Raw genomic sequence first — 18,849 nt, 5'->3', positions numbered from 1 at the left:
CCACTATTTTCTATGAGCAGGTCTTTTCCCTGTCTTCTTGCTTGGCACAAAGTGGGCCTTAATGTAAAAACTTGAGTCTTTTTTTCATATCTAGGGAATTTTATTTGATTTATTTTTCCTCTGAGTTCTATTTTCTCTTTCTGGAAATCCTATTGTATGGATATTGTAATGTTTGTGTGTATCCTCCAAGTGCCTTAACCTTTGTTTCATATGTGTCATCTCCCTATCTGTTTGTATTATGATCTAAGGGAATTTCTCAGTTTGATCTTGAGCATCCAGGTTGCTCTTCAGCTGTGACAATTTTGCTATTCAGCCTTAAGGTTTTTACTTCTGCTATCAGATATTTCATTTCTAAAATACCTTTTTTCTTTCATTAAAGCCTGTTTTTGTTTCATGGATTAAGTAACCTCTCTAAATATGTATTACGGTATTTTATGTTTTTAAGTCTTCAAATGTTTGCTTTTTAAAAAATATGGAATGCTTCACAAATTTGCGGGTCACCCTTGTACAGGGGCCATGCCAATATTCTCCGAATTGTTCAAATTGTAGAATATGTAAGCACTGCTGAGTCCTAATGTCCTCATGTTAGGCTTAGATTTTCCCCGTTAATCTGTCTGTGAATGCTATAACAAATTACCTCAGCTTTCTACCAGTGACTTTGTGGGTATTGCAGGGTGTGCTATCAGAGTGTAACAGGAGCTAGTCTTCTAGGAATAGGAATAGAGACTCCATGAATATCACTAGCCATTTGCAGCCACAGTCTATATCTCTGGCACAAATGCCAACCACAAATGCTCCCACCTAATAGTGATTTGTCTCCTTTTGCACTTATTTTTGACTATGTACTGCAAACTTTATCAGGGTGGATTCTTTGAGGCCTATGATGAAGTTGTCTTTCCATGGAGAGAACATGAATTTACTTTTGCCAGTTTCCTGACGTTTAACCTAGGTGCCTAGATCTAACCTTAGAGCTAGTGCTAGGGTTGGGGTGCCTGGGAATCCCTAAGCAATGTAAACCCAAGCTGTGAGGGCTGGCACATGACCATACAACTTCTCAGAGATATATATTTTTCTTTTTCCTTTTCTCTTTCCTCTGCTAAAAGTTAAGTCCTATTGATCCCTGAACTTGGGAAGGGGTAATGTGCCCTTATTTTAAGAGTAGAGCATTTTCTGGTCCCAGGTTAATGTTGAAAAGGTCTCTTACTAGACTTCTCACCTTGGACAGGTCTAGAGTATTGGATTCTATCCTCTTTGTGTGGCCATTAAAACCAGTGTCTACACTTGCCTAGCACAGGGGCAAAAGCTGCTTTGATGTTCAGGTGCACGGCTGGGGCCAGGGGCACTTGTGCTTACTTCTCTAGATTCTAGATTTTCCCTAGATTTTTTATCTGGTACTTCACTGTCTTCTAAACTCTCTGATGCATTTAAGAAGTTTGTATTTTACATGTATCATTTTATTTCAGTAGGAGGGTTGGTCCAACAACCTAGTAACCTAGCCTTTCATAAGTCTTGCCCTTTCCTCTGTATATGGTGGTAGTGGCGATTGAGAGGGGAGTAGGGGTCAGAATTGCTAGGCTGCTCCTACTGCTTTTTTTTTTTTTTTTTTTTTGAGACAGAATCTTACTCTGTCCCCCAGGCTGGAGTGCAGTGGCACAATCTTGGCTTACTACAACCTCCACCTCCCGGGTTCAAGAGATTCTCATGCCTCAGCCTCCCAAGTAGCTGATATTCCAGGTACCCACCACCCTGCCTGGCTAATTTTTGTATTTTTAGTACAGACGGGGTCTCACCATGTTGGCCAGGCTCCCGACCTCAGGTGATCCACCCGCCTCAAACTCCTGAAGTGCTTACCGGCGTGAGGCGCCACGCCAGGGCTCCTTCCTTTTTTTCCCTGAAGCTACTCTTACGTCTTTCCTAGCAGTATTCTCTTTTGCACATTTTGGGCAAAAGTTTTCTCTTTCAATTCAATTCCACCTATTCTTTTGTCTCTTGGGAATTCCTGATGATTTCAAAGACACTCCTGCTTGTTTCCAGAGTTAATGTGTTTTTGTTTTTTTCTCCCTAAATCTCTCAATCATGGAAGCTGCAGGGTGTAAATCACTTTATCCAATCTTAGAATATTCTCTTCAATCCTGGCATTATAATCTTGGTTCCGAGTCTGAGGGAACAGGCTTAAAGAAGTCATAACAACCAGTTTTTTTTTTTTTTACTATATTTTATTGGCTGATAAATTATATAAATAGGACTAAATGACTATAGTAAATAAATTGAAGAATCCAGTAAAATTAGAAAATCTACAAAAAACTGATAAAATATCACTGTTAGAGTTTATATAATAATCATACTGTGAAAACAACTGGTTGAAAAGCAAATAACTTGATCAATCACCTGGCTGTTTGTTCCATATGAAAGCAAACATATGTATATTACATTTAAACATATTTGGATGATTGATTGAATTTTTAATTTTTCATCTGGCTGTTTAATAGTATGCACAAACAGCCTGAGGCAAGTAAATATGATTGTGAGGAAAATATGCAGCATGGTCCTTTGGAGAATTCAGACTTAGAATAACAGAGGTAATACGGAGTAAAAACCTTTGATTCCCACCAGAGAATTCAGGTCTTACTAAACTCTGTTCTTCAGAATTTTAAATATCTATAAATTTAGAATAATAAAAACATTTGCATGACCTACTCCACAAGTTTTGGGAATGTATTTTATGAAGTATAGAATTACATGTATGTTAATTACTATTTAATTTTACAAGTGTTTCTGAGCATCTACTAAATGTCAAGTTCTACAGTGAGCTAAAGGAGATCTAAAAGGCAAGTACAACACCATCTCTGTAATCATGTAGTTAGCAATCTGCTAAGGGAGTTAAAAACTAACTCAATTATGAGACTCTGATGCAGAAGACAATAAAGGCACAATGTGCTACTTGGAAGGGGTTTGGAAAGTTTTGTTTTGTTTTTTGTTTATAGAGACAGGGTCTTACTATATTGCCCAGGCTAGTCTTGAGCTCCTGAGCTCGAGATCCTCTTGCTTCTTGCTTCACCCTCCCAAAATCCCAAAGTGCTGGGACTACAGGCATGAGCCACCAAGGGTTTTTTTTTTTTTTTTTCTTGACAGTCTCGCTCTGTTGCCAGGCTGGAGTATGGTGGCATGATCTCTGCTCACTGCAACCTTCACCTCCCGGGTTCAAGCAATTCTCCTGCCTCAGCCTCCCGAATAGCTGGGATTACAGGTTCACGCCACCACACCCAGCTAATTTTGGTATTTTTAGTAGAGACGGGGTTTCTCCACGTTGGCCAGGCTGGTCTCAATCATCTGACCTCGTGATCCACCGGCCTCGGCCTCCCAAAGTGCTAGGATTACAGGCATGAGCCACCACGCTGGATCTGTTTTTTTTTTTTAAAGAGGAAGTAGAACTTGAGATAGACCTTGAAAGATGAACAAGATACTATACTTTAGATTTATGGCGATGATGGGGAAGAAGATTGGATGACAGTCCTTTCCTGTCAACAGACCGTCTGCAGAACAGCTTGAGAAAGACATGGAAGTGGGAGAGTTAGCTAGGTATACTGAGTAGCTAATAATAGTTTGAATTGGTTGAAATAAAATACGTGTGTAGCTAAGACAAAATAGAAAGGAAGCAAGGATCTAATTATATAGGATTTTGACTACTGGACAAGATATTAGAACTTTATTCTATATAAAGTGGATGTCTCAGCAGGAGAACATAATGATTAGATTTGGAGTTAAGGAATATTATTTCTGGCAGGAGTGTATGTGGATAAGAGAAAAGCAAGTTAGAAGTGTATTAGTGTAGTTAAAAGATACTAAAATGAGATTTTAAATTGAGACAGTGAAAATGCATAGGTGGGAAAACCCCTGAGAATGTAGAATTGACAAGATTTGGTAAAAGAATAAGGGAATGAATAAATATAAAGGATTAGGAGATTCTGGTTCTAGATTTAGCTTTGCAGGATGACCTGGGGGAAGCAATTTCACCATGGTAGGCCTCAGTCTTATTGTTAAAACACTGAATTAAATGATACTTACGGGAATTAGAACTGTATAATCATACAATTTGGAGTACTTGAGAACAAGGTGAGCAGGGAAGGATAGTTGAGGCCATTAACAAGAGAAAAAACAGAGGAGGAAGTAACTTTGATAATAAATGTTGATTTAAGGAATCTGCATGCATAGTTCATGATCATCATGTAGCTGGATATGCTGGTCTAGAGATTAGAAGGAGGGTCTGAGATATAGACATGTAAACAAATGTGTGGGGCTTGGGTGACAGCATGAGATGCATAGAATATGAAGAGCAAGAAAGCCAAGCACCGAGCCTTGGGCACAACATTTAAAAGGAGAACTGAGAAAGACAAGCCCATGAAAGAGCCTGAGATGGCTCTGCAGAGGAAGAGGGAAAAAGAAGATGGTGAGTAATGTCACATGGTGCACAGAGGTTAGCAGAAATAACGGCAAGAGGCCACTGGATTGGTAATCAATGAGCTGTTGGCATTCTTTGAAAAAGCAGTTTCAATTGATGGGGGGATAGATCTTGGGATCCATTAGGAGCAGGTAGAGGGCTATCACTGGCAGAGAGAATTCTTGGGATATACATAAAATGGGAGAGACTTATGAACCCTTATGTGCAAAAAAAAAGTGGAGTCGGAATTGGGAAGAGTGATTCCTGTCAGACAAAAAGAACATGTCAGGGAGTTCCTCAATAAAGCTGAGATAAAGCTGATGCATGAGCATTTACGGGTTCTGCAAGGGAGTCTGTTCACCTAGCTCTCCCCAGGCCAAAGCCTGTCCTGTCTCCAATAAGTGCTACCCTACTGAATAGATTCAAAGAGTAGTAGTAATTGTTTGATACAGAAAGCTTTTAGATCTGTATACTAAAAATTATTAAAACTTTGATGAAAGAAATTCAAGGAGGCATAAATAAATAAAAAGATATATTCATGGATTGGAAAAATTAATATTGTAAAAATGTCCATATTACTCAAAGCAATCTACAGATTCAATATAATCTCTGTCAAAATCCCAATGTCATTTTTCACAGAAATAGAAAAAAAACAGCCATCAATTTTGTGTGGAACTACCAAAGACCCCAAATAGCCAAAACAATCTTAAGCAAAAAGAATAAAGCTAGAGACATCACACAACTTGACTTCAAAATATATTACAAATCTATAGTAATCAAAACAGCATGATAATGGACTAAAAACAGACACATTGACCAACAGAACAAGATAGAGATCTCGGAAATAAACTTTATTTATTTATGGTCAATTGATTTTCAACAAAGGTGCCAAAACACATGATGAGGAAAGGACACTATCTTTAGTAAATGGTGTTGGGAAAAATGTATGTCCACTGCAGAAGAATGAAATTGGACCCTTATCACACAAGGCATACAAAAATCAACTCAAAATGTATTAAAAACCTAAACACATAGAATGACTCAGTTATCGAAAAGACAAAAATCAACAAATGCTGGCAAGGATGTGGAGAAAAAAGCACAAGCAACAAAAGTGAAAATAGACAAATAGAATTTACAGCAAACTAAAAATCTGTTCAGCAAAGAAAACAATTAACAGATTGAACAGACAACCCATGAATTGGGAGAAAATATTTGCAAACCATACATTTGACAACCATATATTTAAACACTGTTGGTGGAAAGTAAATGGGTACAGCCATTATGGAAAGCAGAATAGAGGTTTCTCAAAAACCTAAAGATAGAATTACCATATGATCCATCAATCCTGCTACTATTTATCCAAAGAAAAGGAAATCAGTATACTGAAGAGACACCTGTGCCCCCATGTCTATTGCAGCACTTTTCGCAACAAGCAAGATATGGAGTCAACTTAAATATTCATCAACAGATAAATGAATAAAAATATAAAAACATAAAATAAGTATCAATATAAAAAAATAAAAATATACACAATGAAATATTATTCAGCCATGAAAAAGAATGAAATTGCCAGGTGTGGTGGCTCACGACTGTAATCCCAACACTTTGGGAGGTCAAGGCGAGTGGATCACTTGAGGTCAGGAATTTGAGAACAGCCTGGCCAACATGGCAAAACCCCATCTCTACTAAGAATACAAAAATTAGTCAGGCATGATTGTGCATGCCTGTAATTCCAGCTATTGGTGAGGCTAAGGCACGAGAATCGCTTGAATCCAGAAGGCAGAGGTTGCAGTGAGCTGCAATCATGCAATTGTACTCCAGACTGGGCAACAGAGTGAGACTTGTCTCAAAAAAAAAAAAAAAAAAAAAAAAAAAAAAAAAAAAAAAAAAAAGAAAAGAAAAGAAAAGAAAAAGAAAAAGAAAGAAAAAAGAAAAAAAGAATGTAATCATGTCATTTATGCAACATGGATGAGCCCAGAGGACATGATGTTAAGTGAAATGTCAAGCACAGAAAGACAAATGCCGCATTTTCTCACTCATATGTGGAAGCTGAAAGAATTGAGCTCATATAAGTGATAGAGTAGAACTGTGGTTATTAGATAATAGGAAGGATGGGAAGAGAGGAGGATAGGGAGAAGTTGGTTAATTGATACAAAAATACAGCTAGATAGGAGAAGTAAATTCTAGTGTTCTATGGTACTATAGGATAAATATGGTTAACGACATTGCATATTTTAGAAAAGCTAGAAGAGAAGATTTTGAATGTTTACAACACAAAGAAATAATAAATGCTTGAGGTGCTATGCTACTAACTCTGATTTGATCATTACACATTCTATATATGTACAAAATATCACTCTGCATCACTGATGAAGTTGATGCATGTTTATGTATCAACTAAAAATAAAAGAAAAAATATTCAGAAGACATACATTCATGGCTAACAAAAATATAACTTTATTTTCCTGAAACTGGCACTTAATCTCTGTGTTGGGTCACATATTGGCACAATGGAAGAAAATTTAATCTAGTTACTTACAAAAAAACCCAGTCACTTTGTCATTTCAAAAAAAATAAAAAAGACTTAAACATAAGACCAGAAACTCTAAAACTAAAAGAAAATATAGAGGAAAAGCTTCACAGTTTTGGCCTGGGTAGTGATTTCTTAAATATAACCCCAAAAAGCACAAGCAACAAAAGTGAAAATAGACAAATAGAATTTACAGCAAACTAAAAATCTGTACAGCAAAGAAAACAATTAACAGATTGAACAGACAACCCATGAATTGGGAGAAAATATTTGCAAACCATACATTTGACAAGGGACTAATATCTAAAATAGATAAGAAACTCAACTAAATAGGAAGAAAACAAACAACTTGATTAAAAAGTGGGCAAAAGCCCCGAATAGACATTTCTTGAAAGAAGACATACAAATGGCCAACAGATATATGAGAAAATGTTCAATATCACTAATCATCAGGAAAATGCAAATTAAAATCACAACGAGATATCACCTCACACTTGTTGTAAAAAAGATGAAAGATGATAAGTGTTGGTGAGGATGTGGAGAAAAGGGAAATCTTTTTTGAGACAGAGTCGTGCTTTGTCACCCAGACTGGAGTGCAGTGGCGCAATCTCAGCCCACGGCAACCTCTGCCTCCTGGGTTCAAGCTATTCTCCTGCCTCAGGCTCCCAAGTAGCTGGGATTACAGGCATGTGCCTGGCTAATTTTTTTATTTTTAGTAGAGATAGGGTTTCACTATGTTGGCCAGGCTAGTCTTAAACTCCTCACCTCAGGTGATTTGCCTGCCTCGGCCTCCCAGAGTGCTGGGATTACAGGTGTGAGCCACCACACCTGGCTAGAGAAAAGGGAAATCTTATACACTGTGAGTGGGACTATAAATTGGTACAGCCATTATGTCAAACAATATAGATAGCCATTCTTCAAAAAACAAACAAACAAACAAACAAACAAACAAACAAAGAATTGGCATATGATCCAGCAATCCCCCTTCCAGGTATATATCCAAAGGACTTGAAATCAGTATGTCAAAAAGATGTCTGCACTCCCATGTTCATTATAGCATTATTTACAATAGTCAAGATATGGAAACAGCCTAAGTGTCCATCAATGGATTAATGGATAAAGAAAATGTTGTGTATATATACAATGAAATATTATTCAGCCTTATAAAGAAGGAAATCATGCTATTTGCAACAACATGAATAAAACTGGAGTACATTATACTAAATGAAGTAAGCCAGGAAGTGAGAGACAAATACTTTCTGATCTCACTTATATGTGGAATCTAAAGAGTTGAAACTCATAGAAATAGAGAGTAGAGGCTGGGCCTGGTGGCTCACGCTTGTAATCCCAGCACTTTGGGAGGCCAAGGCGGGTAGATCACCTGAGGTCAGAAGTTTGACAGCAGCCTCGCCAACATGGTGAAACCCCGTCTCTACTAAAAATACAAAATTAGCCGGGCATGGTGGTGTGCACCTATAATCCCAGCTACTCGGGAGGCTGAAACAGGAGAATCACTTGAACTCGGGAGGCGGAGGTTGCAGTGAGCCAAGATGGTGCCATTGCACTCTAGCCTGGGCAACAAGAGCAAACCTCCATCTCAAAAAAAAGAAAGAAAGAAAGAAATAGAGAATAGAATGATGGTTACCAGAGGCTGGGGAGGGAGGTATGGGGAATGGGGAGAGGTTGGTCAAAGAGTACAGTTTCAATTAAATAGGAAAATAAGTTTTAGATGTTGCACAGCATGGTGCCTATAGTTAATAATGTATTCTGTATTTCAAAATTACTAAAATAGTAGATTTCAAACGTTCTCACCACAAAAAATGGTACTTATATGAAGGGATGGATATGTTAATTAGCATGACTTAATCATTGCCCAACATATACATATATCAAAACATCACATTGTGCCCCATAAATATGCAATTAATATTTGTCACTGAAAAAAATACAAAATCAGAAACCATCCAGATGAATCTGAGATACAAAGGTGTGAAAAAGCCTTATAACTTTCAGGAAACTCACAAAAGAGAAATGTGCTTTTTTACTGATCCCTCACATAACACAGTTATCAAACTTCTCTCTTGCAGTCATCAATCCTATCATAACACCTAGTCTCTCCTGCTTCTTTTCAAGGAGATATGCTCCAGTTACTTGCAATGTATCTTTTCCCTGGTTAGAGGTACAACATAAAAGAATTTAATGAAAGCAAAGGTAATTTAGAAATCCTCAATTCCATAGGTTATTCAAAATAGCACTGGTAGAAGCAAGAACATTTCTGAAGCAGTAGGATATTTCCTGCTTGTACTGCTTAGGCTCAGCTTCCTCTGCAACATGTCCAGGGCTTGGTCTTTATGTGGCCTCCTTCTGGACCAGACAGGGACCTAGACATGATTGTGAGGCAACTGCTTTCTGGCCTCTGGTTACTGTGAGACTGATGAGCTACGTGCCCCTTTCTACTGGGATAGAGAGCTGCTGGGTAGGTGGAGTGTGTCTGTGAGAGTTACTATTAACTTTTTGTTGTTTTGTTTTGCTTTTCTAATCACAGAAGTGTATAATAAGAGTTACTACTAGAAAGAAATAGATGGGGCCAGCCATGGTGGCTCATGCCTGTAATCCCAGCATTTTGGGAGGTTGACGCAGGAGATCGTTTGAGCTCAGAAGTTCAAGACCAGACTGGGCAACATAGTGAGATCCTATCTCTACAAAAAAAACAGAAATTAGCCTGGCATGGTGGTGCATGCCTGTGGTCCCAGCTAGTTGGAAGGCTGAGGTGGGAGGAATGCTTGAGCCTGGGAAGTTGAGCCTATAGTGAGTTGTGATTATGCCACTGCACTCCAGCCTAGGAGACAGAATGAGACTCTGCCAAAAAAAAAAAAAAAAAGGTATATTCTGAGACAGTAGCAAGTTCTATCATTGTAAATAAAAATTTTCAAAAAAGAAAAAAGAAAAAATTGTTTCTAAGTGAGATCTAAATAAATAAACAAGAAAGAAAAGAAATAGATGGGAGACAGGAAACCTTGGACTCTGGATGATCTATAGCCAGAACTCTTGGCAGTGCCTTTTCTCTGCCTCAGTGATATATTTTACACTACCTTAAAGCAGCAGCAGGCTGGGCATGATGGCTCACACCTGTAATCCCAGCACTTCGGAAGGCTGAGGCGGGTGGATCATGAGGTCAAGAGATGGAGACCATCCTGGCCAACAGAGTGAAACCCCGTCTCTACTAAAAATACAAAAATTAGCTGGGTGTGGTGGTAAGCCCCTGTAGTCCCAGATACTCGGGAAGCTGAGGCAGGAGAATTGCTTGAACCTGGGAGGCGGAGGTTGCAGTGAGCTGAGTTCATGCCACTGCACTCCAGTCTGGGCGAGAGAGCAAGACTCCATCTCAGGAAAAAAAAAAAAAAAAAAAAAAAAAAAAGCAGCAGCTAAGTTGATAGAGTGAAGAGAGAAAAAAACACTAGAAAAAAAATGACTAGTTTAACATGATTAGTTTTCCTTCCATTTTTCTAAGCCATAGACTTTGGGATGGACTGTTCATTCCTTCCATCATTTTCAACTATTTTAACCTGAGGATTTACCAAAAGGGAAAAATCATCTCAGTAACTTTTTAAGAAATTCCCTAGGTGAATGTAGAGTCAGGGATAATCGCATAGTTATGTCCTCCCCAATAATTTTATATAGGTAAAATCAAAATACAATGAGTATCAAGTGAAAAAAACGAATAAAAAGGCAACATGCAAGCTTGCAAGGTGTATCTGAATGAAAAAGGATAGACCTGTCTGTTTTGCCTCGAGAAATAGGGTAGAGGGGCAAAGAGAGGGAAAATAAGTGAGGTCAAGGGCTAATTTTACATATGAATCTTAGCTCTTTTAGCACTAGCTTTTGTTTTTTGTTTTTTGTTTTTTGTTTTTGTTTTTGGTTTTCTTTGAGACAGAGTTTCGCTCTTGTTGCCCAGGCTGGAGTGCAATGGCACAATCTCGGCTCACTGCAAACTCTGCCTCCTGGGTTCAAGCGATTCTCCTGCCTCAGCCTCTGGAGTAGCTGGGATTACAGGCATGCGCCACCACGCCCAGCTAATTTTGTATTTTTAGTAGAGATGGGGTTTGTCCATGTTGGTCACGGCTGGTCTCAAACTCCTGACCTCATGTGATCTGCCCGCCTTGGCCTCCCAAAGTGCTGGGATTACAGGCATGAGCTACTGCGCCCCGCCAGCACTAGCTTTTAAAAAACAACTGTTTTCTCTCCCACTAACTACTTTGCTGGTTCTCTATACACCCACAATTAATGAATGATCTATCGATAGCTAGAGTCTGACCCTGAACACTGCCACAATCCTGGAAGAACTCTGTATAATCATTATGTCTCTACTTTCTCTCTTCATGTTCACTTCTATCAATTGAAATCAGCTTCCTGTCTTTCTTTTCTTTTTTTTTTTTTTTTGAGATGAAGTCTTGCTCTGTCACCCAGGCTTGAGTGCAGTGGCGCGATCTAAGCTCACTGCAACCTTCACCTCCTGGATTCATGTGATTCTCCTGCCTCAACCTCCTGAGTAGCTGAGATTACAGGTGCCCGCCACCACGCCTGGCTAATTTTTGTATATTTAGTAGACACGCAGTTTCACCATGTTGGCCAGGCTGGTGTCGAATTCCTCACCTCAGGTGATCTGCCTGCCTCAGTCTCCCAAAGTACTGGGATTTCAGGTGTGAGCCACCACACCCAGCCTTGACATCAGGTTTCTGTTCATGCTTCTCTGCTGAAACTGTCCTGGAAACAAAAATTCTCAAGCTATTAAATTTCATGGTCACTTGCTGACTCTAATTTCCCCATTCTCTCTGGCATTTGGCATTGTTGGCAATTCCCATGTTCTAGCACTCTCTCACCTTGGACTTCTGTGATAATCTCTCTAGCCTTGATATCCATCAACTCTTCTCAGTTCCCACTGCTGTTGCTATAGTTTAAGTCTTCATTGTTTCTTGTTTGGACCATTCAGTAATGTTCTACTAGTTACACTGTCACCAGAGTTATACAGTGACATCCAATCCTCTACTGCCAAAGTCTCTCTCTCTCTCTCTCTTTCTCTCTTTCTTCCTCCCTCTCCTCCCCTCTCCTCTTCTTTCCTTTTTTCTTTCTTTTTTGCTAAAGGGCATTGAATATTTGCTTTTTTTGCTATTAAATTTTTTTTGCTTTTCTTAGTTTTTAATTAATATGTAATAATTGTACATATTTATGGAGCACAGTGTGATATTTTGATACATATATACAATGTATAATGAACAAATCAGGGTAATTAGCATGTTTGTAACTTCAAATGTTTATCACATTTTTGTGTTTGGAACATTCAAAATCTGCTCTTGTAGCTATTTGATACAATAAATTGTTGTTAAATATAGTCACACAATAGTGCTATAGAACCCTTGAACTTATTCCTCCTATTTAGCTATACTTTTGTATTTGTTTAACCAACCGTTGGACATCCCCTCTCCCCCAACCCTCACATCTAGTAGCTACTATTTGCTCTCAAAGTCATTTTTCTAAGGCATAATTCTATTCATGTTCTTCAGGAGTAAACCTGAAATGACTACCCATTCCTCCCAGGATAAAGCCCAGACTTCATAGCCTGTCACACAAAGTCCCTACCTACCACTCCAGCCTCATAAGTTGCTTCTTATATACTACACAACAGCAAACTGATACACTTATTTATAGATCATGCTCTTTCATTCCTCTGTGTCTTTGGTCCTTTTTTCTGGCCTGAAATGTTCTTGTTCTCCTTTGCCTGCTTGGTGAACACTCACTAATCTTTCAAGATTTGGTCTATGCCATTTCCTTTGTGAAGCCTTTCCAACTATGACCTTTTCAGTATGACCTCTCCTTCATTCTGTGCCCTACAGTACCCTGTAAATGCTTCTGTTTTATTACCTATAACACTTTACAATTTATTCATTAGTTATTTTGATTTTTCTCTTTGAGACTCTAAGCTGCTCGAGGATATGGACTGTTCTTAGATATTCTTACATCCCCAATACTCCTGGTGTATAACCTTCATTAAAGATTTATTTTTTCCCTCTACAATTCAATGGCCTTTAGGATATTCACAAATTTGTGCAAACATCCCACAATCAGAGAACAATTTTCATTACCCCAAAAGAAATCCTGTACCCCTAAGTCATCATCACCCCAATTCCCCCATACCTCCCAGGCCTAGATAATCAGTAATGGACTTTCAGTCTCTGTGTATTTGCTTATTACGGACGTTTCATACCTAGGAAGTCACATGATATGGGGCCATTTGTGTCTACCTTCTTTTGCTTAGCATGTATTCAAGGTTATCCATATCATACTTTGTTTGTGGTTTTTGCTGAATATTCTTTTGTATGGATATACCACATTTTGTTGATCTGTTCATCAGTTGTTGGACTTTTGGGCTAGTTCCACTTTTTGTCTATTTATGAATAATGCTACCATTTATGTGTAAGTTTTTGTATGGAAATATGTTTTCAATTCTCTTGGATATATACCTAGGAATGGAACTATTAGATCATATAGTAACTTTATGTTTAACCTTTTGAGGAATTGCCAGTTTTCCAAGCATTGCAACATTTTTAAAAAATTGAGGTGAAATCCATATAACATACAATTACCCCTTTTAAAGTGTGCAATTAAGTGACATTTAGTGCATTCATAGTGTTATACAGCCATCACCTTTCTACAGTTTCAAAATTTCATCATCCTGGAGGTACACTCTGTATGCATTAAGTAGTCACTCCTCTTTCTCCCCTCTGCCATCCCCTAACCCAGTAATCTGCTTTCCATCTCTCTGAATTTGCCTATTTCAGATATTTCATAAAATAAGAATCATACAATATGCAGCCTTTTGTGTCGCTTCTTTCATGTAGCACAACTGTTTTTGAGGTTCATCCAAATTGTAACACGTATCAGTACTTCATTCTTTTTTATGACTGAGTAATATTCCATTGTATGTATATTCCAATGTAAATACCACAATTTGTTTATTTACTCATTTGTTGGTCAATATTTGGGTTGTTTCCACCTTTAAGCTACAATGAATAATGCTTTTATAAATATTTGTGTACAAATTTCTGTGTGAACACTATGTTTTTATTTCTCTTGGTTATATACCTAGTAGTGGAATTAATAGGTCACATTGCATAGGTTGGTGCAAAAGTAATTATGGTTTTCTCCATTATTTTTTTTGAGGTGGAATCTCGGTCTGTTGCCCAGGCTGGAGTGCAGTGGTACTATCTCAGCTCACTGCAAGCTCCGCCTCCCAGGTTCACGCCATTCTTCTGCCTCAGTCGCCCGAATAGCTGGGACTACAGGCGCTGGCCACCACGCCTGGCTAATTTTTTGTATTTGTAGTAGAGATGGGTTTTCACCGTGTTAGCCAGGATGGTTTCCATCTCCTGACCTCATGATCCTCCCGCCTCGGCCTCCCAAAGTGCTGGGATTACAGGCGTGAGCCACCGCACCCGGCCTCTCCATTACTTTTAATGCCAAAACTTCAATTACTTTTGCACCAACCTAATAAATCTGTTTCACTTTTTAAGAAACTGCCACACTGTTTTCCACAGTGACTATACCATTTTATATTCACACCAGCAATGTGTTAAGGCTCCTGTTTCTCCATATCCTTCCAAAATTTGATAATTTCCTTTTTTTTTTTTTTTTTTTTTTTGAGACGGAGTCTTGCTCTGTCGCTGGGGCTGGAGTGCAGTGGTGCAATCTCGGCTCACTGTAACCTCTGCCTCCCGGATTCAAGCGATTCTCCTGCCTCAGCCTCCTGAGTAGCTGGGACTACAGGTGTGTGCCATGATGCCCAGATAATTTTTGTATTTTTAATAGAGACGGGGTCTCACCATGTTGATTGGCCAGGATGATCTTGATCTCTTGACCTCGTAATCCACCTGCCTCAGCCTCCCAAAGTGCTGGGATTACAGGTGTGAGCCACCGTGCCTGGCCGATAATTTCCTGTTTTTTGATTATAACCATCCTAGTGGGTGTGATGTGATAACTCACTGGCTTTTCGCTTTCATTTCCTTAATGACCAATGATGTAGAATATCTTTGATGTGCTTGGTCATTTGTTCTTCTTTGGGAAACTGTCTATCCAATTTCTTTGCCCATTTTTAAATTGGGTTGTCATTTTGTTGATGAATTGTAAGGTTCTTTGTATACTCTGAATACTGAATTCTCATCAGATATATGAGTTGCAAAAATTTTCTCTCATTCTGTGGGTTGTCGTTTGAGTTTCTTGATGATATCCTCCAAAGCAGAAGAGTTTTGATAATCAGTTTGGTTTTTCCTTTTCTGCTTGTGCTTTTGGTGGCATATCTAGGAAATCATTGCTTATCCAAAGTTAGGAAGATTTATGTCTATGTTTTCTTCTAAGAGTTTTAAATCCTTAGCTATATGTGTAGGTCTTTGATCTATTTTGAATTAATTTGTGTATATGAGGTATGAGGTGGGGGTACAAATTCATTCTTACAAATTTTTTATTTATCTTTTACTTTAATTTTAAAGAGATGAGGTTCTTGCTATGTTGACCAGGCTGGTCTCGAAGTCCTGGCCTTAAGTGATCCTTCTGCCTTGGTCTCCCAAAGTGCTGGGATTACACATAGGAACCGTTGTGCCTAGCTTTTAAAAATTGTTTTAATTTTTTCAAATTCATTTTTTTCATGTGGTTATCCAGTTGTCCCAGCACCATTTGTTGGAGAGATTATCTCCTCCAGCACCTCCCACACTGAGTTTTCATGGCATCTTTGACAAAAATCAATTGATGATAAGTGTGACAGTTTACTTGTAAAACTCTCAATTCTGTTCCAGTAATCTATATGTCTGTTTTCACATCAGGACCATACTGTCTTGATTACTGTAGCTTTGTAGTAAGTTTTGAAATTGGGAAGTGTGAGTCCTTCCAACTTCATTCTTCTTTTTCAGGAACATTTTTTTCCATATGAATTTTAAAACCAGTTTGCCAATTTTTGAAAAGAAATCAGCTGGGATTTTCATAAAAATTGTGTTGAAGCCCAGGTGCAGTGGCTCATGCCTGTAATCCCAGCACTTTGGCTGGCTGAGGCTGGTGAATAACCGGAGGTCAGGAGTTCAAGACCAGCCTGGCCAACATGGTAAAACCCCGTCTCTACTAAAAATACAAAAAATTTGCCAGGTGTGGTGGCAGACGACTGTAATCTCAGCTACTTGGGAGGCTGAGGCAGGAGAATCGCTTGAACCCAGGAAGCGGAGGTTGCAGTGAGCCGAGATTGTGTCATTGCATTCCAGCCTGGACGACAAGAGCGAAAATCCATCTCAAAAAAAAATAAAAATAAAAAAAATAAATAAAGACTGTGTTGAATATGTAGATCAATTTGGAGAGTATTGCCATCTTACCAATATTAAGTTTTCCAATTCATGAACATGGGAAGTCTTTTCATTTAGTGAGGTCGTCTTTAACTTCTTTAAACAATTTTTGTGGTTATAAGAAGATGAATTTTGCACTTTTTTTTGTAAACTTTATTCTTAAGTAGTTCATTTTTGATACTATTATAAAGTTTCTTTCTTAATTTCATTTTTGGTTTGCTCATTGCTACTGTATAGAAATGGAACCATTTTTTGTATTCTGCAGTGCTGTGGAGCTCATTTATTTGTTGTAATAGTTTTGTACTTGATTCCATAGGATTTTCTGTATACAAGATCATGTCGTCGGTGAATACAGATCATTTCACTTCTTTCTTTCCAAGCTTGATGTCTTCTACTTCTGTTTCTTGTGTAATTGCCATGGCTAGAACTTCCAGTACAATGTTGAATAGAAATGGCAAAAGTGGACATCCTTGTCTTATTCCTGATGTTAGGGGTAAAGCATTCAGTCTTTCACCGTTAAATATAGTAGCTTTGGGTTTTTTGATATATCATATCAGGTTGATAAAGTTTCCTTCTATTCTTAGTTTGTCACACATTTTTATCACAAAGCATGTTGAATTTTGTCAAATGCTTTTACTAGATTAGAATGATCATGTGATCTTTGTCTTTTATTCTATTGATGTGATTGTTACATTGATTACTTTATGGATGGTAAACCAATCTTACATTTCTGGGTAAAATCCAAATATTTCCTTTTTTTTTTTCTTTTCTCTGGCAGGGAATTGAACCTGGGCTGTGGCAGTGAGAGTGCCGAATTCTAACCACTAGACAATCAGGGACCAAATAAATATTTATCAAGTTGAATTTATCATGAGCACATTATATGAGGATTGGGTGAAAAGTAACTCAAAAAATGGCCAAAGAAACAAGATTGGAAAATAACTTCCATTTTCAGATAGTAACTATATAGGAAACATTGAAACTTTGAAAGTGAAATTGTTATTGTGTAAATATTTTAAAAGAACATGTTTATGGATCTTTCACACTCTTTGAGTCCTATATTTTTCCTTTAAAGTCTTGGAACTAGACCTTTATGATATTCTAAATTTAATAGCACTTAACAACTTGCCCTGATTATCCCTACTTTATAACAATTACTGTAGTGGTTTTCTCATAGATTTGTTTTCTCCCCATCACCCACACCCTTCCCAAGTATTATCCCAAGTGAGACTATCATTATCATCTATTCTTCTTATTGCACATTTTTAAATACCTGTACAAAAATGGCGTTACTTAGGGATATAGTAAAGTTCTAATCTTTTGATTGGCTTCTGCCCTTGGCACTGTTTGAGCAAAGAGAAAAGACCCTCATAGAGAACTGTAAGGACAAAAAAAAACTTACTTTTAATTGTGACCCCAAGAATTATCAGTATCTCTATTAACAGAGACAAGGGCTTCATCTTCTCTTAAGCAACTCCTTTTCACTGTAACACAGGCAGAAACTAGGTGGTTGGCCCAAGAGCACCTCTTCTCAGGGCTCTGGTGGGGGCAGGAGTCAGTTGCTAAGCAACGATTTCCTTACTCTTGGACCAATGGACTGCCAGGGAGTTCTTTTCAAGCTGGAATGAAGGCAGCTGCTGGAGAATGCAGGCTGTGGAAAGGATCCACTGCTATTCCTCTGGCTGAAGATAAGGGGTAGGCTAGAAATTAGGGGTGGCTCTCTAACATGAAAGGAAGGGACCAGAAGTCCAACTCGTACATGTCCACACATTCAACTGTGTTCAGGGGTGCTGGAAGTTCTTATTTTTATGTTGCCTCTAGAGGTACAAACTACACTTATGTAAAAACACAATTAAGGTACATGAACTGATCTGACATCATCCTGTAAGCTGGTATCTCTAGGCTGTAGTGGAAAAGAAACAATGGGCCAAGTCTGCTTTGTTCCCAATCTGGATGAAAATCTTTATCCTCTTTTCCAGTTAGAAACTGCTGAGGATTTACTGAAACAAAGGCAAACAAAGACTGTTTAACAATGTCTTTACATACCTCAAATAATACAGACATTTCACAAGTGGTACCTTCAAAGCTATGAGAAATCAAAATGAATATTTAGGGAAAACATATAAATATTAAAAATATCCAAGGCATAGAGCTAGTTGAGAAATTATGCCTACAAAAAATATCCAACTTTTACAGTCTGTCCAGGTCATTACTTCAGAAATAGACATTTTATTGTTTTGAATTTACAGTTTTACTCCTTTTATTAGTTTCCCATTGCTGTGATAACAAATTACCACAAACTTAATGGGTTTAAACAACAATACTTTATTCTCTCATAGTTCTAGGGACCAGAATTCCAAAACGATTCTTACAGGGCTAAAATCAAAGACAAGGCTAGCTCCTTCTAGAGGTCCCAGGGAAGAATCCATTCTTGGCCTGGAATTTTTCAGCTTCTAATTGGCTGCCAGCATTCCTTGATTTGTGGCCACATCATTTCAGTCTCT

At 38.2% G+C, this 18,849-nt stretch overlaps 1 protein-coding gene and 1 non-coding gene across 3 annotated transcripts in view; both read right to left on the bottom strand.

Annotated features, from left to right (window-relative positions):
• The window catches only part of SEL1L2 (SEL1L2 adaptor subunit of SYVN1 ubiquitin ligase), a 147,441-nt gene extending 129,559 nt beyond the window's left edge, over nucleotides 1-17,882 (bottom strand). For both annotated transcript variants that reach the window (XM_007960470.3, XM_037985366.2), the window contains exon 1: nucleotides 17,748-17,882. In XM_007960470.3, coding sequence (XP_007958661.3) covers nucleotides 17,748-17,805 — 58 coding nt within the window. In that variant the 5' untranslated portion in view covers nucleotides 17,806-17,882. The remainder of the gene's footprint in view (nucleotides 1-17,747) is intronic.
• LOC119619544 (U6 spliceosomal RNA) lies at nucleotides 467-569 on the bottom strand. The gene has a single exon (XR_005236008.1). It is a non-coding gene; the product is annotated as a U6 spliceosomal RNA (small nuclear RNA).
• Nucleotides 17,883-18,849: the final 967 nt, after the last annotated feature.

This window comes from Chlorocebus sabaeus, chromosome 2 (genome assembly GCF_047675955.1).
Source record: "Chlorocebus sabaeus isolate Y175 chromosome 2, mChlSab1.0.hap1, whole genome shotgun sequence".
NCBI lineage: Eukaryota > Metazoa > Chordata > Mammalia > Primates > Cercopithecidae > Chlorocebus > Chlorocebus sabaeus.
This window is presented reverse-complemented; position numbering and strand designations above follow the sequence as displayed.